General features: G+C 36.2%; 1 protein-coding gene across 1 annotated transcript; it reads left to right on the top strand.

Annotated features, from left to right (window-relative positions):
• The first annotated feature begins 441 nt into the window (after positions 1 to 441).
• On the top strand, positions 442 to 24,990 carry ccdc178 (coiled-coil domain containing 178). Its single transcript, XM_084732686.1, is given in 19 exon segments — positions 442 to 499; positions 4,832 to 4,968; positions 5,082 to 5,140; positions 5,230 to 5,309; positions 5,697 to 5,900; positions 6,945 to 7,165; positions 8,346 to 8,488; positions 10,087 to 10,240; positions 10,332 to 10,427; positions 10,663 to 10,799; positions 10,909 to 11,092; positions 11,212 to 11,274; positions 12,094 to 12,222; positions 12,340 to 12,453; positions 12,669 to 12,814; positions 13,608 to 13,767; positions 18,187 to 18,336; positions 22,460 to 22,594; positions 24,778 to 24,990. Coding segments are annotated over 19 exon segments (2,583 nt in total).
• The last annotated feature ends 614 nt before the right edge of the window (positions 24,991 to 25,604 follow it).

The raw sequence follows: 25,604 nt of genomic DNA, 5'->3' as shown, positions 1-25,604 counted from the left end.
TTTGGAGGAAACTTTGACACAAAAAACGCAACTTTCTACAGGACGGCTACAGCTTCGTGACACAGAATAACAACAGCACACTTCTAGCCAGCTAACAGATAGCTGGCAGCCAATGGTTTAATGCAAGTAAGTTGATACCGAGCCATTTTTTCGCTTTCACTTTCTGCCATGACAACGACCCCCCGCTGCTCATTAATATGACATTAGCGAAGTTAATTAACCGTTAACTTAACGTTAGCTAAGAGAGCGGAACCCGGAGATGAGTGAAGCTATCAGTTACACCGTTAGCTAACTTTGTCTGAAAGTTTAGCTGCTGATATTAAACATATGCTGCCTAATGTGAAAATAAAATAATTAACGCTAATTATCGGTTAAATTTCCAGGTTAAGGTTGAACGTCAACGCCTCTACGTTTCCACAGGATTGAGGACAAGTTTCAGAGATGCCAGACGTTGAACCGCTCAGATTCCCATCAAGGGAAGGACGACCCAGTCAGCAAGGTGAGAGGAGTTAACAGTGTGAAATAACTACAGGTTAAACTCCTGCATTGAGAACCTTAACGCTAACTTAGATGTAACTACGTTAGCAGCATTTACATATAACATGTAAGCTAGTATCAAAAGTACATATCACACATCATTCATGCAGGAAAAATATGTTTATGTCTATGTTATGTGATCATTATGATGATTTTTAAGTTAATATTATTGGTGCACATCTGTGTATGATGATTAATGATAGTGATTAATAAACTGTTGTGTAGTTTAAACTACAGCAATCACTCTATAAGATCACCGTGTTTGTAATCCTGAGAACCATGTCTCTAAAAAGTGAGGAATTAGCACAATTTGTATGGTACTACTTGTTAAATATCACATAATTAACTATGAAATTTTGTGGTCGTTTGGAGGTAATTTGTGGGAAATTTCTGGAATGTAAAAAAGATATAGTATTTGGTAATTACCACCTATTTACCATGAAATTATGGGACCTGGAAATCGAAGCACTGCAGAACACTTAATCTTTTGGTTAAACAAATTAAATTTGAATTCAGAACAATCAAAATTGGAGTCCAGTTTTCACTGGACAGAAAGATTATGAAAAAATGTGATCTGAAGAGTAACTAAAGAGTAAAAATACAATATTTGCCTCAGAGATTTAGTATAATAGGACAATGAAGCTGCACAAAGTACAGTGCTTGAGTTAATATACTCAGTTATATTGCACCACTGTCTACAGTTGTTTAATGATCTTCATTTTTAAATTTGTGCACAGTAACATTTCGCCACTGAAAGACAGAAATTTGATGCAGTTACAGTACAACTGCAACAGTTACCCCATTAACGGAATATTCAATGGAAAGAAAATTAGTTGCCAACTGTTTTGATAATTGCTTCGGTCATTTTTCAAGCAAAAATATCAAATATTTGCTGGCTCCAGGTTCTTAGATGTAAGGATTTGCTGCTTTTCTTTGTCATTTATGATGGTAAATGAAAAGTCTTTGAGTTTTAGGATTGTTGGTTGGACAATATAACAGTTTGAGGATGCTCTGGAAAATTGTGATGAACATTTAACTCTTGATTTGACACTGTACAGATGAAACAATTAGGTTAATTGTAAAAATAATTAGCAGTTTAGTCAATAATGAAAATAAGTGTTAGTTGCAGCCATAAATTACAGTAAATGCATGATGCTGCACTAGTTACAATATGCTATCTGTAAATTTGAAAAAGGTCACCCTGACAAAATTTTTTTGTAGTTTTTAACAGGTTATAATGGAGGTACTCTGTTGCAACAGATGGGCACGTCCAATGGAAAAATAACTAATCAAATATGGATGAAATTAACTGACCATTGTGGTCAGTGGTCGGAGTCTACATTATTCATTTTGAGAGTAGTTTTTAGGTCAGCACACCACTTAATGTAGCCTAATATCTATTAAGCTGAATACGATGACAAAATGTCACAAGTCCACCTGGAGACCACACATGTCCCCAAGTGCAGTAAGAAAGCTGGCCACACTGTAGACTTTAATCTTTGTTTGTCCAGCTAGTGTTTGAGCTGGACTGCATTTCAGAAATTAAATTAAGGAGGTGAATAAATGTGAATAAATGTGGATGATAATGACATTTAAATATCTGATATCATTAGTGAGTGTGGCAGGTGAAGGTGATTGGCCCTCAGGCTCACATGGGCTTGCTCTGTGGCTATAATACACCCTGCCAGTATGATTTAGAGCGTATTCAGCCAGCTGATGACATATTGCCTTACCACCTTCCTACCCCACTTAGTTCTTTCACTGTGTATTATTCATCTGAACTGCTCAGCAACAGATGGCCTTCATTTCAGCTCTTCCCACAGTTTTTCCTTAACTGTTCTTGTAGTGGTCTGAGTCAGCTCAGTCACAAGCGATTCTACTTTTTAATGGAGCATTGTGGTAAGATAACTGTTATCTCAGGTGGGGAAGGTTCAATAGTTTGACATACAGTTAGTGACCTAACTGTTTCTTACTATTAGAGTACTTGTTTGTTGGCAGGTCTTTGACAACTTTGGTTGTATCTCCACTCCTCCTCCTTTTTGGTGGTGTTCAGCTTAATCTGGTTAGGTGGAGCCTTTATCCAGGGCTGGTCTTCACCCTGAAAATCTGAAAATCACACAGACATGGCTGACAGATGAAGTTTGGGCCTGATAGAGAAACACAAACCATCTGTTGTTCTCTACAGTGGTGGGATGTAATTAAGTACATTTACTCAAGTACCATGCTAAAATACAAATTTGAGGTAAATGTACTTTACTTAAGTATTTCCATTTGATGTAACTTCAAACTTTTATTCTACTACATGTAAAATATTGTCCTTTTTTTCCCTCCATTTTTTAACTTATATTGCATTTTTTCATGTCCTTTCTGTCCAGTGAAAATATCTCCATATCCCCAAATTTGATGATTTTGTATTGGAATTATTCTGATAAACTGACAGATTAAGTGTTCTTTTAAGGACTGGGGAAGTTATCCCTCTCTTCTGGGTTTTTTTGTCAAGTATGTTTTATTGAAGAAGAGTTGCATGGTGTAGGACAAGAGAATGTAATCTATGTTTTCATTTGAGAAAGACAAAGAAAATACAACAGATAGTAGCCAACATAACACAAAAGAAACATACTCTTAACACACCCACACTCTCTCCCTTTCTTCTCAGTATGTGGTATATGACTGTAAAGGTTGCGATGGAAAGTAATAGAGAAAAGAGCTGAAAAATATGAATGGACAGTCAACTGCACAAGAATGTTTTTTTTCTACAGATTCAACAGATAAGGGACTATTAAACTGTGACTCTCTACTCTTCAGAGTGAACCTTAATTTTTCAATGTGAATAGTGTTGGTCATTTCATTGAGCCACAGCTTATTCCTGCTCATGAAGTTAAATAAAAATGCATGACTTTTACCTGTAGTGGAGTATTTTCACAATGTGGCATTCGTACCATTTAACTACTGTTTTACTACTTAAGTAAGCAATCTGAATATTTCTTCTAGCATGTTCTTCATTTATAAGCCATACATCTAGACAATGACAGCAGAAAGCTGAACCTTAAAATAAAATAACAGAACCCTTAATAAATGAAATAACATTTATTGAAATGTTTTGCTTACTCTAAACAGCTGTCTTCCCTTTTGTATTGTTGGCATTACAGTGAAAAACACGTCTTACACTGCAAATTACAGTATTAAGACAGAGGACTGAGAAGGCATGACATCATGCACATCTCTGTGCAGCTTTCACAGTAGTACCAAACAACTGCAAGTTATGTTGTATTCGGGCAGCAACTAATGATTATTTACATTAATTGTTACTCTGATGTTCTTAATTAAACACCTATCCAAAGGTTACTTCTTTAAATTTTGTCCATGAAATTCAGTTTACAGTCATGAAGGACTGAAGAAAACAGGATATATTCATATTTGTGAAGCTGAAAGTAGAGAATTTGGACAAGTGAAAAGAAATGAATTTGTAAGTGTGAGACAATTTTGCTCCAGACCTTCTACTAGACTGTACACATAACTTGTTTTCCAATACTAACAATTGATCTAAGTCTAGAGTTATTAAATTAATCACTCAGAGGTTGAATTAAATGTAGTGTTTGTGGTAACATACACATAATGTATATTGAAATAACACAATTATAGTACAGGAAACTTTTTCCACTAATATCTTTTTGATTTTCTGTACTTTTTACACTTGAATAAGAGCAAAGGTTACTTTTACTTTTGAAGGAGCATGATATGTCTTTGTACAATAATACAGACAAAAGACTTCTCCAAAAGTGCTTATTTCTGAGACAGTAATGTGTAGGATTACATCTGCACCCCTGGTGAGATTTACCCATTTTGTCAGCCAGATGGCGTCCTTTCACTACTCAGAATTGTGCCCTTGGGTTTGTCTTGAGCTGTTCAAATTAGTTGTCTCTGCTCTCTCACTGATGCCTCCAATGTATTGCAGAGTCTATGAAAGCAGAATCAAAGAGAAAATACAGAACCACAGAACATCTTTCACAGCCAAATACATTTTTGTAATTACTTTTCAAAATAAAGTTAATGAAGAAGGCTGAGCGTTTGTTCCAACAAAAGTTTGTTGTATTGAAAGTTTTTTTTTTTCATTGAGACATGGTTCATCAGTGTGATATTTATAAAACATTTCAGGGGCTTTGTGCTGTTTTGTAAAGGCAAACCTAAATGTTGGGTTGGCTTTTCATTGCTTCTCTCAAAGCAGTTGTATGTTTGTAATAAACACAAATTTACGTTTGATTTCTAGATGTGGATATTTTTTGTATTTCTCAAGATGAAGCAGATCTTCAAGCCGTCTGCTCTGGTAGACGTCGCACTTGTGCTTTGCTCAACAGTCCCTCGCCATGTGTCAACAATGCTATTTACCATATCCAAGAGCTGAAGATGACGGTGGAAAATTGGTGTCAACAGGTAAACTGAGATGAGATCAGCTGTGATCAGACCTGTGAAAGATTGTAAGACAAATGAGAGATATGTGTAAAAATCAATTTAAAAGTATTTTCTTTCCTTTGGTCTTGTTACAGTCTGGAAAATACGAGTCACAAATTGATCATGATAGGCACCAATACAGGAAAACCTTAAGGTGAGATCCTCTGTTGTTTTCATTTCCTTTTTCTTTTAATTATATTCGGTAGTACTTAAAAATGACACACGTTTATTTCTTTTTAACAGATTTCAATCCAGAGACTCGGATACTGAATCAGTGACGTCTACAGAGTTGTTTGTCGAAGGCATCGCAATTAGTGCAAGAGGTGAACAGCAAAAATTCCATAAAGTCATTTCAAAATTTTTATTATATGGTAGAAAAGCAAACACTGTCTCTAAAGCCCATGCAGAAAAAAAGAGCAACACATAAGTGTCTAGTGTGCACTTCGTTAGAGAAGCTCTAGGTTTAGATGTTGTTTCATTTCTTGCAGTAGTAGCCTTTACATAATAATTAATCAGTGTTTACCAGTGTTCACTTCTGCTAATAAAATTTCATTGGTCAAGTTTATAATTATCTGCACCTTGTAGCCAGTCTGATTATGTTAACATAGCATTGCAAAAATCAGTTTACTTGTTTATGCGTTTGTTTATTGAGTTGAAAGTGATGCAGTGCAATACAGTGTGCCAATCTTGTAAAGTTTTTCATCCTCTAGAAAGTTGTCCATTATCGCCGCTATTGAAGAAAATAAATGATGTCCTTGGAGAGGTGGTGTATCTGATTGAGCGACTGGAAGCTGATAGGCAGTATGCAGAGGAAGCTCTCCACAAAGAGAAGAGGAGAAAAAGATTTTTGGAGAGCAAAGTTGACAGCATTGCTCTGTGGAAGCAACAAGAGCACGCTTTTGTAGTCCAAAGAGGTCAGTGACTGAGAGGCTTAATATCATCTCCTCATAGACATGTTTATATAGTCAAGTATTGTGAGGCTGCTGTTCTTCAAACCAATGAATACATTTTATGTTACACTTTCTATGACACCCATGTCTATAATGCCATGTAATACATTATGCTATGTGAGGGATAATATACAGTGAGCGGGTCGTTATAACAAAATAGGTCAAGGGAAGTGGAGGGATTGATTTAAAAATTATTTTATTGAGTCTGTGATCAGAACCACTTCTACAGCAATGGTCTGTTACTAAGAAGTAACAGACCTTAGAATGCTGTAATTGACCAATCAGTATAAAGCATTTACCAAAGCAGTGAAATAAACACTTATAATGCATTATACTGTGCTTATGGTAACGTATAATTACTAGAATAAAAATTATTTATTATAATAATGTAATAGTCATAAATATGTGTAATGATTTGTAACAATAATCATAACACCTTATAAAGCCTTTTACAATTACTTATAAGGTCAAGGATGGTAATAATTTCTGGTCTCTCACATATTTTTGACAAAGATCAAAGTGTATTATAATTCTCATAGTTGTGATACAAAATAGACATTTTATAATGCATTACAATAACTGTTATTATAAGCTATTCTGTGTAGTGACCTGGTGCTTCAAATAAAGTAATGCTATGTAGGTTCTTGAAGTATAGACAGATATAATACATTACAAGCCGGTTATCTGATTATTACTAGTGGTTGTTGTTTGCTTTAAGTAAAGTAAAAAGTAAACCTATGCAAGAACAACATGCGAACCATAAAAATAATTTGACACAACTTTTCGATGATGAACAACTGAAGGAATGATGGACATTTATTTTTCACTAATGATTGTTGTTATGAAGCAATGCACATCCGTATGAGTGCTTATAACTAAAATTATACATATACTGCTATATACATAATATAATGCATTATAAGTATCTTTATAATGTACTATAGACATGGACGTCATAGAAAGTGTTACCAAACTTTCTGATCTATTTTTGATGATTGTTTTTTCTAGAGCACGAGGCTTGCATTCGAGATATAACTGAACTGAAGTGGCAGCTGAAACTGGAAAGAGAGAAACTTGACCAAGCCCAAGAGAAACTGTCGCAAACTGAGGTGTTGAACCAGCACCTACACGAGGATATCAGCATTGCCAAAAAACAAGTTCCCATTGTGAGAGAAAACCTTGACCTCCAGACAGGCCTCATAAATCAAATCAACACAGCACAAACTGAGGTAACCCCTGGTTTATTTATTTATTATTTACTCGTTTTCTTTTTTTTTTTTTAATCTTCAGTGTTTATATTTTAAACTCCCAAAAGGTTGGACACTTGTGTTGTTTTTGGCATTATTGCAGAATTCACCAGCTAACAGGTCAACACAGTCCGGTTATGTCAAGTAAAAAAAATGTACTTAATACAGTTTTTTTTAAAACTTCTACTTTACTGTAGTTCAACTGTAATTCCCTACAGATAAATGCTACACCACATTCTGGTACATTTTATTCATTAGCTTGTAAGTACAATGAAATGAGTTATTCTTTTAGCTTCTGAAATAGTTTCTCCATCACACACTACTGCAGCTCTATCTCACTCAGCCACTCTTTCTTTCCTAACTCTATTTTTAATCCACAAGTGGCATGGCTTTAGGGATTGCATTGTGAGTTGGTCTGTTGGTCCAGTGTTCATCCAACAATCATTCCATTTTAACAATTGACTGGATTGCCATGAAATTTGGTGCAGACATTTATGGTCCCCAGAGGATGATTCCTAATAACTTCAGTAATTCCCTGACTTTTCATTTAGCTTTTCTACTTATTAATTTCTTTAGTTTAAGTCTGGATGCATCGAAGTCTAATGAACAAATTCAACCTCAGCTGCACTTGTGCCTTCATGCAAACATGTAATGAGAGTGTACCAGTAGAGAGAAGAGTGATAGGTTCAATATGTGACACGTCAACTTTGATTTGAAACTATTGCAGATTTATGGTTACTTAATAAAACACCAAACTGTCTCAGTGTTGAGCATGAACATGAAATATTTGTTTTTAATTACTTATCAACAACTTACTGGCTGTGAGTGTTCTGAAGATGTAACCCTGGGCTCTGAAGTTCAAGTGTGAATCTTTAAAACTCGGTGTATTGAAAGCCCTGGATCAACAGCTAGCCTTAAACTCTGTGGATATTCAAAGATTTGTCAAAACAAAGATAAAATGTATAAACCCTTTTAGAGCCTAGCCTTGCTGTTGGCTTGTGGCAGCGTCCTGCAGGTATGGGATTCACGATATTTAGTTTTGACAGGGTATGATTTGATAACAGGATATGATATTGTTTTTAATATCAGTAACTTTATGAAATTGCACACAGATAATATCTGAGGAGGATAAAAAGCCCATGATTCACTTGCTTTTTTTTAGGCTGATGAAGTATATTCAAAAACACAAAGTGACCTTATGTTGGTTCGGAAGGAGTTAAAAAAGATGGAGTTGGACGCCAACAATGAAAGGACATCACTGGAACATAAATGGTCAATAATGAAGCGGCAGCTGGCTGACAAATTGTGAGTATCTGTCATACCTACAGTTAAAACAAACAGGTTTTGCATCATTTTTGCTAGATAAAAAGTAGACAATTAACATTTCCTATGCAATTCCTATTTAAGCATTGTATTATTTTCGATTAAGCACTGTCCATGGAAAACCCTTGTTTCCGTCTGGCTTGCATGCATTTGTTAAAACTGTATATCAGGACACCTCAAACAAAGTTATGGTCAACATTATTATTATTATTATTATTATTATTATTAGTAGTAGTAGTAGTACTAGTATATTTTTTATTACACTTTGTCTATTTGCATCTGTAGATTTCTCCTAAATTCACTGAAAGTTAGCATTAGATAATGCCCCATTTGTATAATTAAACATAGAATTTCAGGGAACGTAATACAAAAAAACAATCTGAATGTAAGTAATCAGCTGGGGAAGTTGTATTGTGATATTACTTGTTAAATTTTTACCCTATTCCCCTGTGGTGTCTTGCAAAATGTAAGGAATTTTACAATAATCCAACACATCCTTAAAGGCTGTGATCTCAAAATTATTATTTTTTCATACTCTGAGTCAGAAATGTCCATTTCTAGCATTTACATACACCAGACTTTCCAGTTTTATTCCTGTCTATATTCTGATGGGTTTTACAGAAGGATTTTATTGCCTGATTTAGATATCATATAACAAAATATGGCAAACATAGATTTGTTTTATGGATGTTGACAGCATTTTCTGAATTATTGAGTGAAAAAACAGATATCCAAAATTCTCTCTGTAAAAGCCTTTGACTCTAATATTTCAACAAAGTGAAAGAAGAATTTTAAAGTGAATCTAATTTTTGTCATTGATATGCATACAAATCAGTGCATATTTAATTATATATAACCTCATTTGCATATGTAAACATTACATTTGTAATACAGAAAATAATTGTGTTGTTATTAATTAATCAACTGGGGACATGGTGATATATATATATATAAGGTATTTTTTTATCGTATGTGTCTGTAGTGTTGAGTTTCTATGTAAAGTATATTAAACTGAACATAATTATAGCAACAATACTTCTGCTTAGTGCTGCATTACCAGAAAACACCTCTCACTGTGACAGGCCTGACCATTTAAATGACCACAAACTTTGAAACTGGTTTTAATACAGCTCAGTAGATACATGAAAATAATGGACTTGATGACTTTAATGCTTTATATTTTATTCTTTGATGCTGACAAAACCAAGAGCAGGTCATGTTTCATATCAAATGTATTAAAAAACACTTTTAGTGCCTTTGCAGATTTGCATGTCATAAAGGACTGGATTATTGGCCTTGGCAGAGGTCTGCGCTCTCCGAGCGCAATTCTAGTTTAAGGGTATATTTTCATGTTCAATTACACGGCTATCATGCTGAGTTGTAGATTATATAAAGTATCATGAGCCACTTGCTTTGTGACAACACACAGTATGTACTAAATATTGTGACAGCATTGTGTTTCATTGTGAGTTATCCTGTAGTTCCCACCCATACGTGAGTACTAGATTTCAAAAACTACTTTTAGTCCAGCAATTTAATAACCAACTTAATAACAAACGACAAAACTGTTTTCTCTCCAGGGAAGATTTAAACCACCTGAAGATGGAGGAGGAAGGTTTATGTGCTGAAATAAAAGATGCTGAAAACGCAGTGGCTCTTAGAGAAGAAAAGTGTGCAACCATAACACAACGTATCCCTGAAATTATGGAGCTTGAGAAAACTGAAAAAGACCGGGTAACTCACAGTGTCCATGTTTTTATTTTTACTGTTTTTAATAAAAGGTAGCCAAAGAAGTTAAATTTACTTTTATCCCCTTTTACAACAGATCTTGCAATTGAAACTTCAAATTGAAGATGAAATGCTACACAATAAGAAATTAAAAGAGAAAATAGTTGCACTACAAGAAGACATTGAGAAAACTGTAAGTACTGTCACAGTAGTGTTAAAATGTCTTTCTAATGTTGATGCTGTGTTGGCTACTTGCAGTATGTGTGTCTTCATAGTTCATTGGGTAGAGCGTGGCACATAACAGCCAGACTATGATTGGACTCTCACTGGAGCTATGCATGCTAATAATGTTTGAAGTCATGGCACTGTAAGGTGTTTTGGATAAGTGCATCCACTCAGTGGCACACTGTATGTGACGTTATCCACAGAGACTTAATGGAGAAGCAGAGGTTTCCTGCATAGAAGAGCAGCTCAACTCAAAATGTAATGCTTTTGCTGTTCTTCTTAAAGAAAACATGGAGTGTGAAAACAATGTACAAGTCTACAAGATCAAACATTCTGAGAGGTACAGTGATGCATACTGCATCACATTATTTGGTATTACTATATACAGTAGTAGGCCACTTATGTGTTTTTGTTTACCATTCTTTTTCTGTGTGATTTTTCTTTCTTAGCGTGAAAGCAGTGAAGCAGATGCAAGAGGAGAGGAAACAAATGCTCCAGGAAATCACCGACAATGACGAGCAGTGGGAAAAGGCCAAGGAGGAAGTGACCCAACTTGAAGCCCAGCACAGTGTCACCCACGCTAAACTGGAAGAGCAGGAGAACCTCACCGTCATGGAAGAACAGAGGTCCAGGGTCAGTGACGACATATGTACATGTTCTATGTATATTGCCTGGGTCACAGTTTGTAAGGAAGATGTGAGATATCAGATGCACTCTGCAGTTTTATCCAGTGCTCTGTCTGTGCTCTACAGAAAGAGATTGAAAACCTGAGGAAAGATCTGATCAGTCAGACGACCGCCATGGAACTAGTGAAGGTAAATCCATGAGGCTGATGACATTACTCAGTCACACTGGAAGGAAATGCAAAGACAAAATTGTGATGTAGAGATCCTGGTTTTAAAGGCAGCATTACAGTAAAATGATGTAATTCTCTGAATTTAGCAGATTGTTCTAGGTGTTCTGTTATTTGCCTTTATCCACTTAGTCATTATATTCTCAATACTGATTTTTATTTATCAAAAATCTCATTGTGTTAATATTTTGTGAAATAGTAATAGTCATCCCTAAAGGCTGCATTCACTTGAATAATTTTGTACATTCTCACCATTGAATTCACCCTCTCACTGTTTTTACCCTGTGCAGAACATGTATGTTTTAAAAGTCCAGTGTGTACAATTTGCAGGGATTTATTTGCAGAATATGGCAGACATATAATAATAAATTTATAAGTATGATTAAGTAAGCATTAGGGCTGCACAATTAATCAAAATATTATCAAAATCACAATATAGCCAAGTGCAATATCCAAATTGCAGAAGCTGCAATATTTAGATAAAGGAAAAATGTGTGACAAAACAGCATTATAATGAAGTATTGTCATGCTGCAAATATAATAAATAATCAGATGTGGCACTGTCATGTAGCCCAGACCAAACCAAACACTGGTTCTGAATAGTGCCTTTTGTGTTTTGTGCAAGTGGTACCACCATAGTTTCTTCTACATGTTTGGATGAGGAGTGAGACAAGGAGTCTGCAATCTGCCAGCTCACAGCTAAATGCCTCTAAATCTTACACACTGGTCCTTTAAGACTTAGGGATAATGACATCCTGCCTTTTATTTTCTTTTGCATCAGAATCACTGTAAAAATATAAACAAAGAATTGGATCAACAGCAGAGGACCTCGGAGCTAACTAACAAAAAGCTCCAGAAAGAATTTGAAGATGCATCCTCAGCAACAAAAACTCTGGAGACAAAAATTGAGGTACGACTAAACCTTAACATGGAATAATTTTAGTTTTAAGTATAATTTTACATCAAGAAATCACCCATTTATTAAAAGTTTAAATCAACTGCACTTGTGGCTGATTTCTCTGTATAGAAAATCAAGAAATTGACAGAAAATTTGGAAAAGATTGAGTGTGAACACAGGGAGACATTAGTCAACCTTGAGAAGGAGAAAAAACTCAAATGTGACCACCTGAAAGCTGCTCAGGTAAGAAAATAAAAGTTATGGGTTGCATAAAGCAATTTTTCTTGAGTCAAAGAACAGTTGCTAAGTCAGGTTTACTCTGCAGAGCTCATTGAGCACAAAGCTAGTCACAGCTATTTATCTTGTCATTCTTTTGTTGAACAAAATAATCTCTTGCTCTAAGCATGTTTAAAAAAAATAAGTGTAACAATAATATTAATGCTGTCATTTGTTTACAGGATTTACACACTGCCACTATAAAGAGACATGAAAACACCCTGGGCAGAATCTGTGACCTCATGAAGAAGAGCGAAGAATACAGAGATGCTTCAGATAAAATGGAAACAGTAGTTGAAAGCTTGCCAGAGGTCATAGAAGAACTTCAGTAAGTTAATTATACACAGTAAACAGTCAGTATTATGAAATCCCATTTCTGCCAATGTGATAAAAGAAAATCCTGTAAGTTATTATAATGACAAAGAATCTGAGTTAGTATGTGAAAATAATGAGAAACTTTCTCAAAATGAGTTAGTATTTAACTATTAACTTATGATCTAAGTCATAATTTGTCATACTAAGTCACTATTTTGAGATATTTAGTCATTATTTTGAAATAATGATTGATTAATTTGAGATATTAAGTCATTATTTTGAGAAGGTCTCATTATTTTAAGATACTAATTCATCATTTTTAAATAGCGTATATGTATTTTGAGGTATTAAGTCATTATTTTTGAGACAGTTCTATTTATTTGAGAAAATGTTTCTTTATAATGACTTAAAGCATTTTTTCCCATTGAATTGGCAGAAATAGGCTTCCATACAATACAATAGCTTATAATAAGGAACGGTGTATTAATGTTGGAGAATACTCAACATTTCGTTGATATCAGCCTTGAAAGAAAGAAAATGGATTAATAATCAAAATACTCAACCTTTTCTGTACAAATGTTTTGCATTTCTTGAATATATATTTGATCATGTTCAACTTTTTTTCTAAAATGAACTGTATTTCTTAAATGAATGCATTTTTTTTTTTTTTTTTTTTTGCGTAAATTTCTACCAGCTGTGATTACTGTGATCGGTGGGAGCACTGATGCACTAATCATATATTTATGATACTCACAAATGATTTTAGGAAAATAATATAATTTTGCATGTTTGATTTCTCCTTCCAGGAGTGTCTTTGATGTGGTGGAATTCAAAAACAAATCAGCTGCTCTCATAATGAGCACCTTGCAGTCTGATATTAATAACTGCCAAGAACGAACACAGCGATCCATGCAGACACACACCGCTCATGTTACAGCAAGAAAAAAAGAAATGGAAGATGCCAAGGTAACAAAATGTTGTTCAGCATAACTCTCTGTAAATACATGACTTATTTTTTGTGTCAAATACTGTGCAATCAGAGACGAGCTGTAAAAAACATCTCATTGTTTATTTGTTTGTGGATTAGTGTCAGCACATTGCTTGTCACAATACTTCCCTTAAGATGCAGAGAAAAGAGCTGTGTGCAATTAAAATTACAAGCCATGGTCAATCTTGTTTAAGTGCTTTTCCCACAAATGACAACTCACTGTTGTTATAGTCTTTTGTCTGGACGAATTTGATGATGCGTGTCGTGGTGAGATGCGGTGCCCATTTTGTTACCTGTAGGCCAACATTCTCAATAGCAATTTCAATGTAAGGATACAGTTCACAATATCAAATACACATATAATCTGGACTTTTTTATATTAATGTCAGAAAGAGGCTCTTGTGAAAACAGGAGAATACTGTGCACAGAATGGCATGTATTTGAACACTCCTTTGTAAGAGAAACCCCTATTTATTGTAAGGTTTTCATCTGCAGGATTATCAGCCCCAGCCAGAGCCTCTTTGCTGATGGGGGTTTCACATGGCTTATCTAATGTGAAATCGCCATGTGGTATATAGTTTCATTAAACGGTGATCAAGAATGCATTAGTTCAAAACAAGAAAAGGCAATGGAGCTTAAGCTGCCATGCATCCAAGTGCAGCAACTTTAAAGAAGTTGTTGGCGTGAGACAATTTGAGAATTAGAAGTCTTCCTCATAGACACAACTCCCATTAGCCAGATAAAAGTTAGCCATGCAAAAAAGGGGTTTAGTCTTTTCACTTGACGAAATAAGATGATATAACAACAATACTCCTCACCAAATAAAAAGATCAGAGAGAGTCTGAAGTTCTAAGGAAATTGGTCACTTTAATCACTGAGACCAATATAAAGCACACATAATGTCTGCATTAGCATAACATAATAAGCAGAGTGTGCATTCAGAAATCACAGTGCATGAAGCAGAATGGTTAGGCACTTTCAAATATTTCTTATAGAAGAGATTTCTTCTAAAAATGCTGACCAAATGTTACACTCTCATAACCTCTGAAGGTTGCAGCTCCTCTTTGAGCTATAGAAACTGAGACAGGTCACTACAACTGATGGATAATGGTATTAATTTGTATTAAAGGGATAATTTGGATTATTTGATGTGGGGCTGCATGAGGTACTTCTTGATAGTCAGTATATTACCTGTATATTATACAGATATTACCTCTCTGTTTGGAGAAGCAGAAAGGGCAGCTGACATGGAAGTTAGGAAATGTACTGTTGTGGACAGCAACAAAGGATATTTTAGCCACAGGTTTTAGGCCCACCTAAAAATAAAAGAAAAAAATAATATTTTCACTGCTATACTTTGCCAACAGACAGCCTTGTCAGATTAGAGGCCACAGTTATATAATCCAAATGTCGCTCTTAACAAACCAACCAAACTCCATAGACAGAATCACTCATTTTACATCGTAAAACACAGTAGTCCACACGTCTACCGCTGCCTCGATCTGTTTGTGTTATTGTGTGACTTTGGTGAATTCGAACTAACCTTTGAAACACGGAATAACACGAACAAACAGGTCAAAGCAGCGGGAAAGCAGCAACCCCCGTGATCTGCGAAGCAATATTAATGATTTTGCGAATGTAGTTTGGTTGGTTTGGAGAGAGCAATATTTGGCTTCTATAACAGTGGCTATCTGTCATAAAAGGCTGTCTAATAGCAATTTAAAGAGGTGAAAATATATAAACATATATATATATATAAATATATTGTACACTTAAATTTTGTTGCTGACCTTTTCTACAGCAGTACGTTGCTTAGCTTCCATGACGGTGCTCCTCTGTGCTTCTCCAAACTAGGGTGCATGGTAACCTCCATCTACTGTAGCTAATAAACTGACTAGTGATTAGTACCTCATACAACCCCACTTTAAATAATCCAAACTACCCTTTAAACCCAACCTTCAGATGGTTATTTTTAAACGTACAGATACAGAATATATCAAGGTGAAATAGGTTGGCTTATGGAGCCGGTGGTCATCCTTATTCACCCCATACATATCTGGAAGTGTTCTGTCTTTCATACGTGCACCTATTTTTTGATTTGATCAGGGCTTGTCGTTTGGCGAGCACAAAGTAAACAATGCAAACTGCCGACGCTATCAGTTTCTTATGGGCAATGAAGTGTAATTTGTTCCATTTACACTTCACAACAGCATCAGATGGGCTTTGTCAGTGCTGCATGGAGTAATTAAACCTGAAATCAATAGCAGGCATTTGTCATGTTTACAGCCCCTCTTTCTGCTGGGTTAAACTCATCACTTTAGTGCTGTTCTGTTTTACTGCAGAGACACACTTCATTATGTCTGCAGGTAGACTTGAGATATTCACCAGCCACATCTCCAGTACTTGGGAAACATTGTTCAAATGAAAAGAGGACATGCAGAGAGACACATACTCACTGTGATTTATTTGCTTGATTTCCCAGAAAAGTGTCCACTGTTGTATGCCTGCTATTTATCTATTAATTAACAGCAAAGTACAGAAAGAATATATTGTATTCTGTACACACATAGCTGGTCACAACTAAATTATCTTCCAAATGGTCAGTGTGGTACTACTTTACAGTATGTGCAGTACTGTATATTGACTCTCCAGTTCTGTTCATCATATAAAATCTTTTCCTAAGTATCTGGAAACAGCAGATTGTGAGTCATTTTGATCTATGTGATCATTCACTATGTATTTTACGTCTGTACTAACCGTAATGCAGCCTCAGCGGTTGTTCCTCAACCAGTATCTGTGGCCTACTTCAGCTATATTGCTAAAATGGTCATCATACTAACGCAAATCCAGCTGTGAATACTGGTTACTCTAATTCACACTCGATAGTCTCAGATTCTCAGGTCCCTGGTTCCAATACTGGTGTTTTTTAGTACCTTGTGACAGGGATACACCAATTAGATATACCAGGCCTGATACTGACCTCATTCATCAGATCCGGTGTCTGCCATGATTTGACTGATCCACATTAAATATGGTTTTCTTGTTAATGTGTTTATAAAATTCACTATCTGTGACTATAGTTACATGTGTTCAGTCACAGAGGGACACCAGCTCAGGTGTTTAGCACAGCAGTGATCCCTGGACTCAAGTTACCATACATCAGTGGTTTTCAAATTGTGGTCCGCAGACCTACAGGGGTCCCAGAGTGGGCTGTAAGGACTCCCCAGAAAAAGGAGGAATGGAATATTGCTAAACTTTGGTCACATCTTTTGGAAGTTGGAACAAGGAAAGAAAAAGCATTGGCCACTTTGATTGATTGGAACTTAGCGTCTTAGTCCTTAGACCTTGATCCAGATTGGGGGTCTGTGATCTAATGTAAATCAATTGTGGGTGTTCTTGTCGTGAAAAATGTAAACCCATAAAAATTAGTCTAGTGCAGTGGTCTGCAACCTGCTCCAGTGCCCCCCTGTGGCTTTAAAATTAAATGGTAATGAATAATGGTTCTTGTTTGAACATTTTAATTTTCATTTTAATCATTCCTTGTAGAATGATTCTAACATTCTCTAGAATGGCCTATACACTGAATTAAAAAAAAAGTTTTAATATTTTCCATATCAAAATGTGTGTCACAGCCTACATCTATGGCTCAGTGCCTTTTCCTCTAAATTTTGCCAGTGGCTAGTCTTGAGTCTCTCTAGGCTAGCTATGAATGCCAAATCCAAAGGAAGAAAAGTCTCAGAGAAACAGAGAAAGTAATAGCTCCAGACAGATTGCTCTTTTAATAGTAAGGGTTGTAGACCCCTGATGAAGTGACATTTACACAATAATTTACATTGGTAATTTGGGGGGAAAAAAGGAGATAATTGGTCATTTTGATATCCATTATTGACAGATACTGAATTGATTAGAATCAGAATTCTGAGACAAAAAGTCAGATCATCTGTGACAAACTAGTATGCCACAATTACAATAGTTACAATATACATCTGCAGCTGACATGGTGCCTACTTGTGTCTTGGTTGTTATTTAATAGCTGCTGTGAACATGTTAACTAAGTAAGCGGATCATTATTGCCAAATAAACCCTGACCGGGTGATACAGGACCTTGAATCCCTTGAATCACCCTGAAGGGGTTTATTTTGCAATAATGACACACTCACTGTACATTATTCTGCTTGTTACACGGCTGCTTACTTAGAAAATAAATTATTTAGAGACCAATTATTAATTTTAAAATGATTTTATGGACAGAACTGTTTCTATAGCAATGGTCTGTTATTCAGAAATAACAGACCTTGGAATGCCATAATTCACCAATCAGAAGTGAATATTGAACAATGCTGTGAATGATTACCTTTGTTGCTTTATATAAACCTTTTGTTTTTGTGTGTGTATAGGAAGCACTAAAAATTGCACTGAAGGAGAACAAACAGCTGTCGAGTGAGTACGAAGATCTAAAGAAGATCCTCATGGAGGCCAAACAGCAGTCAATGTTTGCATTGAGCAAGACAAACCATGCACATAAATCATTTCATTATTACAGACAGGTCAGTTTATTTAATCTTTGTTATATTTACTATCTCTTACCCCCTTTCTTTTTAATTATGTTTTATGACTAAGGATCTTTGTGTTGTTATCTTCTGTCCTGTACCCTCATGTTCTAGTCCGTGTTATTTTTTTCACACTGGATAGCTCTCTTTTGCATGGGCAGTAATTTTAAGAAGGTTTTAGTTTGGCAACCAGTGAGGAGGTTACTGCAGCAATCTAATAATGATGAGATAACTTGAGTGGAGGAGGATGATGGATGTGACATAATGTAATGATAGCTATGTAGTTTTGCCACCAAGGGGAGGAAAGAGAGAGGTTGATGGTACATGTAAATACTTTACCTTCTCCATTTTCTTGATTATAGTTTTTGTGAGGTGGTCAGAAGTGAAACGTTTTAATATCGGGCTGTTACAAATGTGCCTCTGCTCAACACAGCTCACACACACCGTCAGTTAGGGATCAGCAGCAAACACAGGTTAGGATCAGACAATGAATGTGCCTTCAGTGCTAAAATAGCAGCAGAGGTCTTGACTAGTTGAGGGAGACAACTCAGCAGCATTTTACTGTTTAATCTTTATAGTTTTTGACACTATTTAACTGGAATAGTATTACACATGACAACCATAACACCGGGATGGAGCCACACTGATTCCTGCAATGAAAAATACACATTATTTGTTCCAAAAATGACTAATACCTTTACTTGAGCAATTCCTCATCTAACTGCATGAATGTTATCAAGTGAAAAATGCATGCAAAAATAAAATCCTGTGGACAGGATTTTCCACGCTCATGATCAAAGCCTGATTTTCTTTTACTCCGGATTCAGCCTTCACCATTTTTGTTTGTTTCAACTCTTCACTTCTGCAGCCTCTCGGCTAACGTTTTATGCCTGAATTTAGTTTTTATAACAAGCTTATAATCAAGAATGTTTCTGAAATGTAGATGCAGGCCTATCGCATTTAATCTGATTTAAACAGTAACAGTCAAGCACTCTTCTTTAGTATTTTACATGTACAATTATCCTCATAATGTTTGCATTTTATGTCCCACTTAGTACATACATTACACAATGTGATTGACCTTAATTGATTTGTTTGTTTCTGGAGGCAATAAGGTAAATGCATTTAACATTGTCAGGATCATTTGAGAGATCAAAACATTGTGTGTGATGCCTCACACCAGTCATTTGTGTATATGTGTGTGTGTGGGGAGCCCATAATCTCTTTTATTATATTCAACTGAGGGACACAATGGAAACCATCTCTTAAGTATCCTTATTCAGAAATATAATCCTGACAGTAGGCATCCCTGACAAAAAGTTCAAGTGACAAGTTAAAACAACCCTTATTATGCTTTCCAGACAGCCACTATATATCACAGATTTGTACTATTATAAGTACATGCACTTGTACCTTGTGCTTTTTTTTTGCCCAAAAGCATAAAAAAACCCCAAAAACATGAAAAACATCTATAATACATGTTTGGGAGTGGGCTCATAATTGTGATTTGAGCTTTTCAAAGCTGTCACCACACAACCCATAGTTAATATTCACAGGTTAGAATGCAGGTTATACTGTAGTAATAGTGCATGATTAACTCGGCACAAGTTGTCAAGTTGAAATACAGCTAGGGCAGATCAAGCATCTAGTATCCATGTTGTTACTTTATCTTGAGTAAAGTGTTACCAGCCACATACCTTGAATATTTTTGGTGGTAGAATTTAACTAAGTTCATGTAGCACTGTGCTCACTGCAAGAACACATTTGAAGTAGCTACACTTTAGTTGAATAGTTCCATTTTATGTGTACCATATGTTTCTACCCCAAAAATAGTCAAAGGAACATATTGTACAGTTTACTTCACTACATTTATTTGACAACTTTCATTATGTGTTACTTTACATATAAAAGTTTTACATACAAAACACATGAAAAGCTTATAAAAAATGATGTAGTGTTATAGATTAAAGTCCCCTATAGCTTATAAAATAGTTAAAATACCTCCACCTTGACCAGCTGCAACTACTACTTACATATGAATACATCAGTAATAATAACCCAATAATATAATATATAATAGTATAGTACATCTTTCTGCAAAATTTGTTATTGTGATACTCTTTAATACCTTTTGCTAATAATAAAAGCATACTTATACTTAAAGGACCAGTGTGTAGGATTTAGTGGCACACTTTGCCTCACCCTCCCCTTCCAAGCGTGCAGGACAAACTATGTGTGAAACTGTCTGTGAAAAACAGAAAGAAACATGGCAGTTCAACATCGGAGCGTCCATGGAAGAGGACCTGCACTCTCTGTATAAACAATATAAAGGGCTCATCCAAAAGTAAGAAAAGCACAACAATTCTTAATTTCAGGTGATTATAGGCTAATGAAAACATAGTATAAATATTACGTTCATTACCTCAAAATGAGCCATTTATCATCTACAAGTTCAGCCATTTGTCCGCAGAGAGCACAGGACCTCTGTCATAGTGTCTGCCATGTTGAACTGCAGCCTTTAGCATTTTTCGTGAGAGACCACCGTAGTTTATCCTACATACTTGGAAAAGGTAGGTAAGGCAAGTGGTATTCAGTTGGTTGCACTCTCAGAGCTAGATATCACTTAATCCTACTAGGGCTGCAACTAATGATTATTTTCATTATCAGTTGCTGGTTTGATCCTTTTCTGGATTAATCGATTAGTTGTTTGGTCCATAAAATTGAGAGAAAATGCTGAAAAAGTTGATCACTATTTCCCAGAGCACAAAGTGATGTCCTCAAATGTCTTACTCTGTCCACAACTCAGTGACATTCAATTTACCGTCATAAAGTCACATACCAAACCCACATTTGGGAAGCTAGAATCAGAAAATGTGGACAATTTTTCTTAAAACATGGCTTAAAACAATTAATCGTCAGAATTATTGGTGATTAATTTTGTAGTTGTCAACTAATCAATTAATCAACTAAATGTTGCAGTCCTAAATCCTGCACACTGGTCCTTTAATATACTTGCAATTCAGATAAACATAATTTTACTTGACTAAGTAGTTCCATTCAGCCACACCACTTAAAGTGTTGCAAATTTGGTGGTATTCATAGGTTTTGTACTGTATGTTTGTAGTGAAAGACCTATTTAATTAATTGTTTAATTAATAATTGCCTAATCAAACGTGGTTTGATTGAACAAATGATAAATAGGACATACTTCTTCTTCAGCTGGTTTATCTAATATTAGATTAGTTTTTCAAAAAGAGGATGTAGTAATATTAAATGTTTTCACATTAGGATATTACTTCATCAGAATTCAACAAGTATAACCACATCCAAATAAGCAAAATTCTTGTTTGTAAATGAAAAAGATGCATGATTAATTAGCATCTGATAGCTGTTGCCAGCATGTGCCTCTCATAAAAATCCTCTTGATTCTACTGTACATGTAAGCATTGCTTTGTTTATGTGGAGGCTTTCAGCTCTTGGGTTTTAACAGGGTACACCATAAAGAGCATTCTTGTTATTGTCTTTCCTTCAGGAGCTGATGACTGAGCTAATTCGCTTTAGTTTTCAATGCACTGGGGAACACATTGCCAAGCAATGATAAGCTTTGTAGGAAGAGTAGAGAGATGGAGGGGGAAGAAAAGCAATGGCATCTATCAGAATTTAAACCTCTTTGCTTGAAACTGTGTTCAAATAATAAAGCAAGCAGCATGTCTTTCCAAGAGACTAGGAATAATTTCTGGTTTCAGTGGGGGGTTCATGACTCTGTGTGTATGTGTAAAATATGTCTTGAGGGGATTGGTATAAAGTTAAACTGGGTGAAGTAGAAATATTTTACTCATCAGCTTTGCAGTCACAGAGTTTGCCTCGGCTAGAACAAAACTGCTGAAGCATTTAGAGAAAATTAACCCCCCATCCTGGCAGCCAGATGTGACTGGATTCTGATGAGTGCACACGAGTGGGCAGAGAAACCAAGAGACTGTGAAATTCCTGTCAGGCCCGTGTACTGCAGAATGGGCTATTGACTGCTTTCTCTATTCCCCTCCATCATTCTTCTTGAACACTGCCATTAATTTCCTCTCCTGCCTTACCAATTCCTTTTCTCTGCCTTCTCTCCCCCTAGCTCTCTTTGTTGCAGAAGAGGATGCACAAAGCTTTGGTGAAATACTTCAAACAACGCAGCCTCTACAGCCAGGCTGAACTGGACCGGTGCCAGGCTCTTTCTCAAGAGACCGACCAGAAAATAAAAACAGTCCAGGTATTTGTACATATACATGTAAAACAGGCTGGAAAACTTCAAAAACTGTCACAATCCATTTAAATGGTAAATCCCTTTATTCAACTTTTATCCCAGTGTAGGTATTCTACCGGATGGGAGCGTATTCTTTTGCATACTACACTGACTCCATGTTATGCTTGGCATTGTTTGAGCCTCATCCGGCTAGTCAGTTGCCTTGTGTCTTCTTTGCCAAGCAAGGGCAGCCAGGCAAACACCCACCAAGGCTTTGTGCCTGGCTGCTATGGTGGAGTTAAAGACGCCACTCTTACATTACAGTCTATACATTCACTCATCAGATCACAGACTGATGTGATGGATGATGTGTCTGCCAGAGTGCCTATGCAGTGACTCTGTGTCTGAGGCTAGCTCTGCCTCTCAAGATGACTCTATATACACACAACACATTGTGCATTGTCACATTTGTGCTTGTTTACCGTTTAGTAGGGGCAATTTTGTGACTTTTTACAGCTAATTCGGAGTGAGTTCATTACACCACATGGGAGATATCTGTGTTAGAGCCTCCTCTCTGTGAGTAGGATAACCTTCTGTCCGTCTTGCAGAAGAGTAGCAGCATATTCTACAAGGTTGAGAAGTAAGGATCTTCATTTAGAGGATAATCGGTGTCTAATCTGTGCTGTGATGTGAGATGAGGTCAAAGCGGACAGAGAGACAGTGATGAATCTTTATGAAATGTCCTGTCCAGCATTACCGCAGAGCCAGGTGGCATGCAACCATACTAAGAACTACTTCCACACTTTTTACTTCTTTACCTTAGAAGGGCAGTTTACTCTAAAATCAAAAATACATATTTTCCCTCTGGCCTGTAGTGCTATTCATCCATCTAGACTGTTTTGGTATGAGTTGCTGAATTTTGGAGATATTGGCCATAGATTTGTCTGCCTTTTCTCAAAGATAATGGTACTAGATAGCACTCAGCTTGATAATCCACAAACCTTGTTGTGAGCAGTTTCATGTCGCAAGTACTTTGATTCTGTGATAAAAAGAATTATCTAAAGTAATTGGATCATAATTTCTCTAAAGTTGATGTAGTTTTATGATTTTTAATGTATTTTTGGCACTTTGAGGACCACAAGCCCAGTGTCATCTATTTCCATTATGTTTGAGTCATAGACAGTAGAATAATTAGTGCATGGAGCCATTGTGACATCACCCATTGGTTTGTGGATTAATGTTTTGAAGCCTCACATTTGGCATAATGGAGTTCACCATCTTGTTTTTTGGCAACCAGCGCATGTGCATTACCAATAAAAGAATGGACTGGTGTGTGACATACTGTGCCTTACAACTAAACTGTACACTGGAGTATGTTTCTTAAAATATTTTAAGTGAGAAATATACAATGTAGTTGAAAAATATTGATTCAGATTTGACCAGCGCTGCCTAGTTTGACAGTTTGACCTGAGGTTCATGAGCCCTGTGTGTTTCACTGGACAGACTCACTGGGAATGACCTGTCAATCACATGGCAGCCCCGCCCTAAAGAATATATTTTACTCTAAATGGAACCATAATTTTCAAAACACACTTGAATATGTGATTTAGACCATGAGTCCATTAGAAAACTGTTTACTGAGGTCATAAATTAAGTGAGAAGTAGGGTGATTTTCACACGCTTACACACAATCAGACTTCTTTCTGCAGTCAGTGGAGTTGCCACCTGCTGGCCATTAGAAAGAATACAAGTTTAAGGCATTTTTGCATTGGCTTCACTTTTCAGAATTGGAATCTCTGTCCACTTATTCTACTGTCTGTGGTTAGAGAGAGAAGGCAGACATCTCGATGGCCAATATCTTCAACACTCACACCAAAACAAACTAGATGGATAAATAGCACTAAAGGGCGGAGCAAAAATAAGTATTTTTGATTTTGGGGTGAACTATCCCTTTAACAGTTGACACCCTAAACCCCTAACTATACATGTTGATCAGTTGCAATCAGAAGATTTTGTGATGTTTTTGTTGGCTAATTTGTTCTTCACCAAAAATCAAATTTAGCTTCATCAGATATGCTGGAGGCAAAATATTTTGAGATTTGATTAGTGGTTTTCCAGGGGAGTACCCGATGAAAATACCATTAAGTGGTTTCCTTCTCAGTTTCTCCTCCTCTGACTGCTGACATATTTTTTTGATGGGTCTGGTCCAGACATTACAGGAAGCAGCCATGTCTCACTGGCCCAGCCTCAAAAGGCCCCAGCAGATCACAGCTCAAGGCAGGGAGGAGTAGGGCACAGGGGGAGGAGCTATCAGAGAGCTGCAGAGTGTGAAGGACAAAAGAGCTGGTGTATTCAAGCGCACCGCACCGTCACCCGTCACAGCTCAGCACAGGGTCCATCAGAGCAGGCAACACTCACTTTAAACAGGCTCCTCATGAACAGTCCAGTCCAGGGTCTATCCTCCAGAAAGTACACACGTAGAAAAACCTATATGAGATAGAATACAAAAAACCTTTATTAGTTTATGAGCAGGCATAAACACACAATCTGCATGATTACCTATATATTAAGTCCTTTAATGTAGGGCTTGACCGATGCTGGATTTCGTATATCAAGGAGTATATATCAATATATCAGCCAATATTGTGTGACAAACAGAATAATGGAACAAACAAATCAAACTTTATTGTCTAAAATGTCACTGAAACAGTAAACCTGCATATATGTGTACACACACACACACACCCCTTAAATATTGACAGTGCTTTAGAAGTGTGGGATCATGGGAGTTTTTTTTTTTTTTCACATTTTACCAACCACTGTAGCTGATGAAAATCTGTCAATCATGTTCATGAATAAAGTAATATCAAAGTTTTATTAATGTTATGTTTAGTCATATTAGCAACAGCTAGCACCAGAGGGCTGGGTGATATGGCTCATAATTAATCTAGATTTTTAGGATATTCAGCAATATACAATATATATCTCAAAATTTACAATTTCTTAAAAATAGCAAACAGTTAGGGCTGGGCAGTAT

The sequence above is a fragment of the Lutjanus erythropterus genome, chromosome 12 (assembly GCF_056507025.1).
Source record: "Lutjanus erythropterus isolate fLutEry1 chromosome 12, fLutEry1.hap2, whole genome shotgun sequence".
Classification (NCBI taxonomy): domain Eukaryota; kingdom Metazoa; phylum Chordata; class Actinopteri; order Lutjaniformes; family Lutjanidae; genus Lutjanus; species Lutjanus erythropterus.
This window is presented reverse-complemented; position numbering and strand designations above follow the sequence as displayed.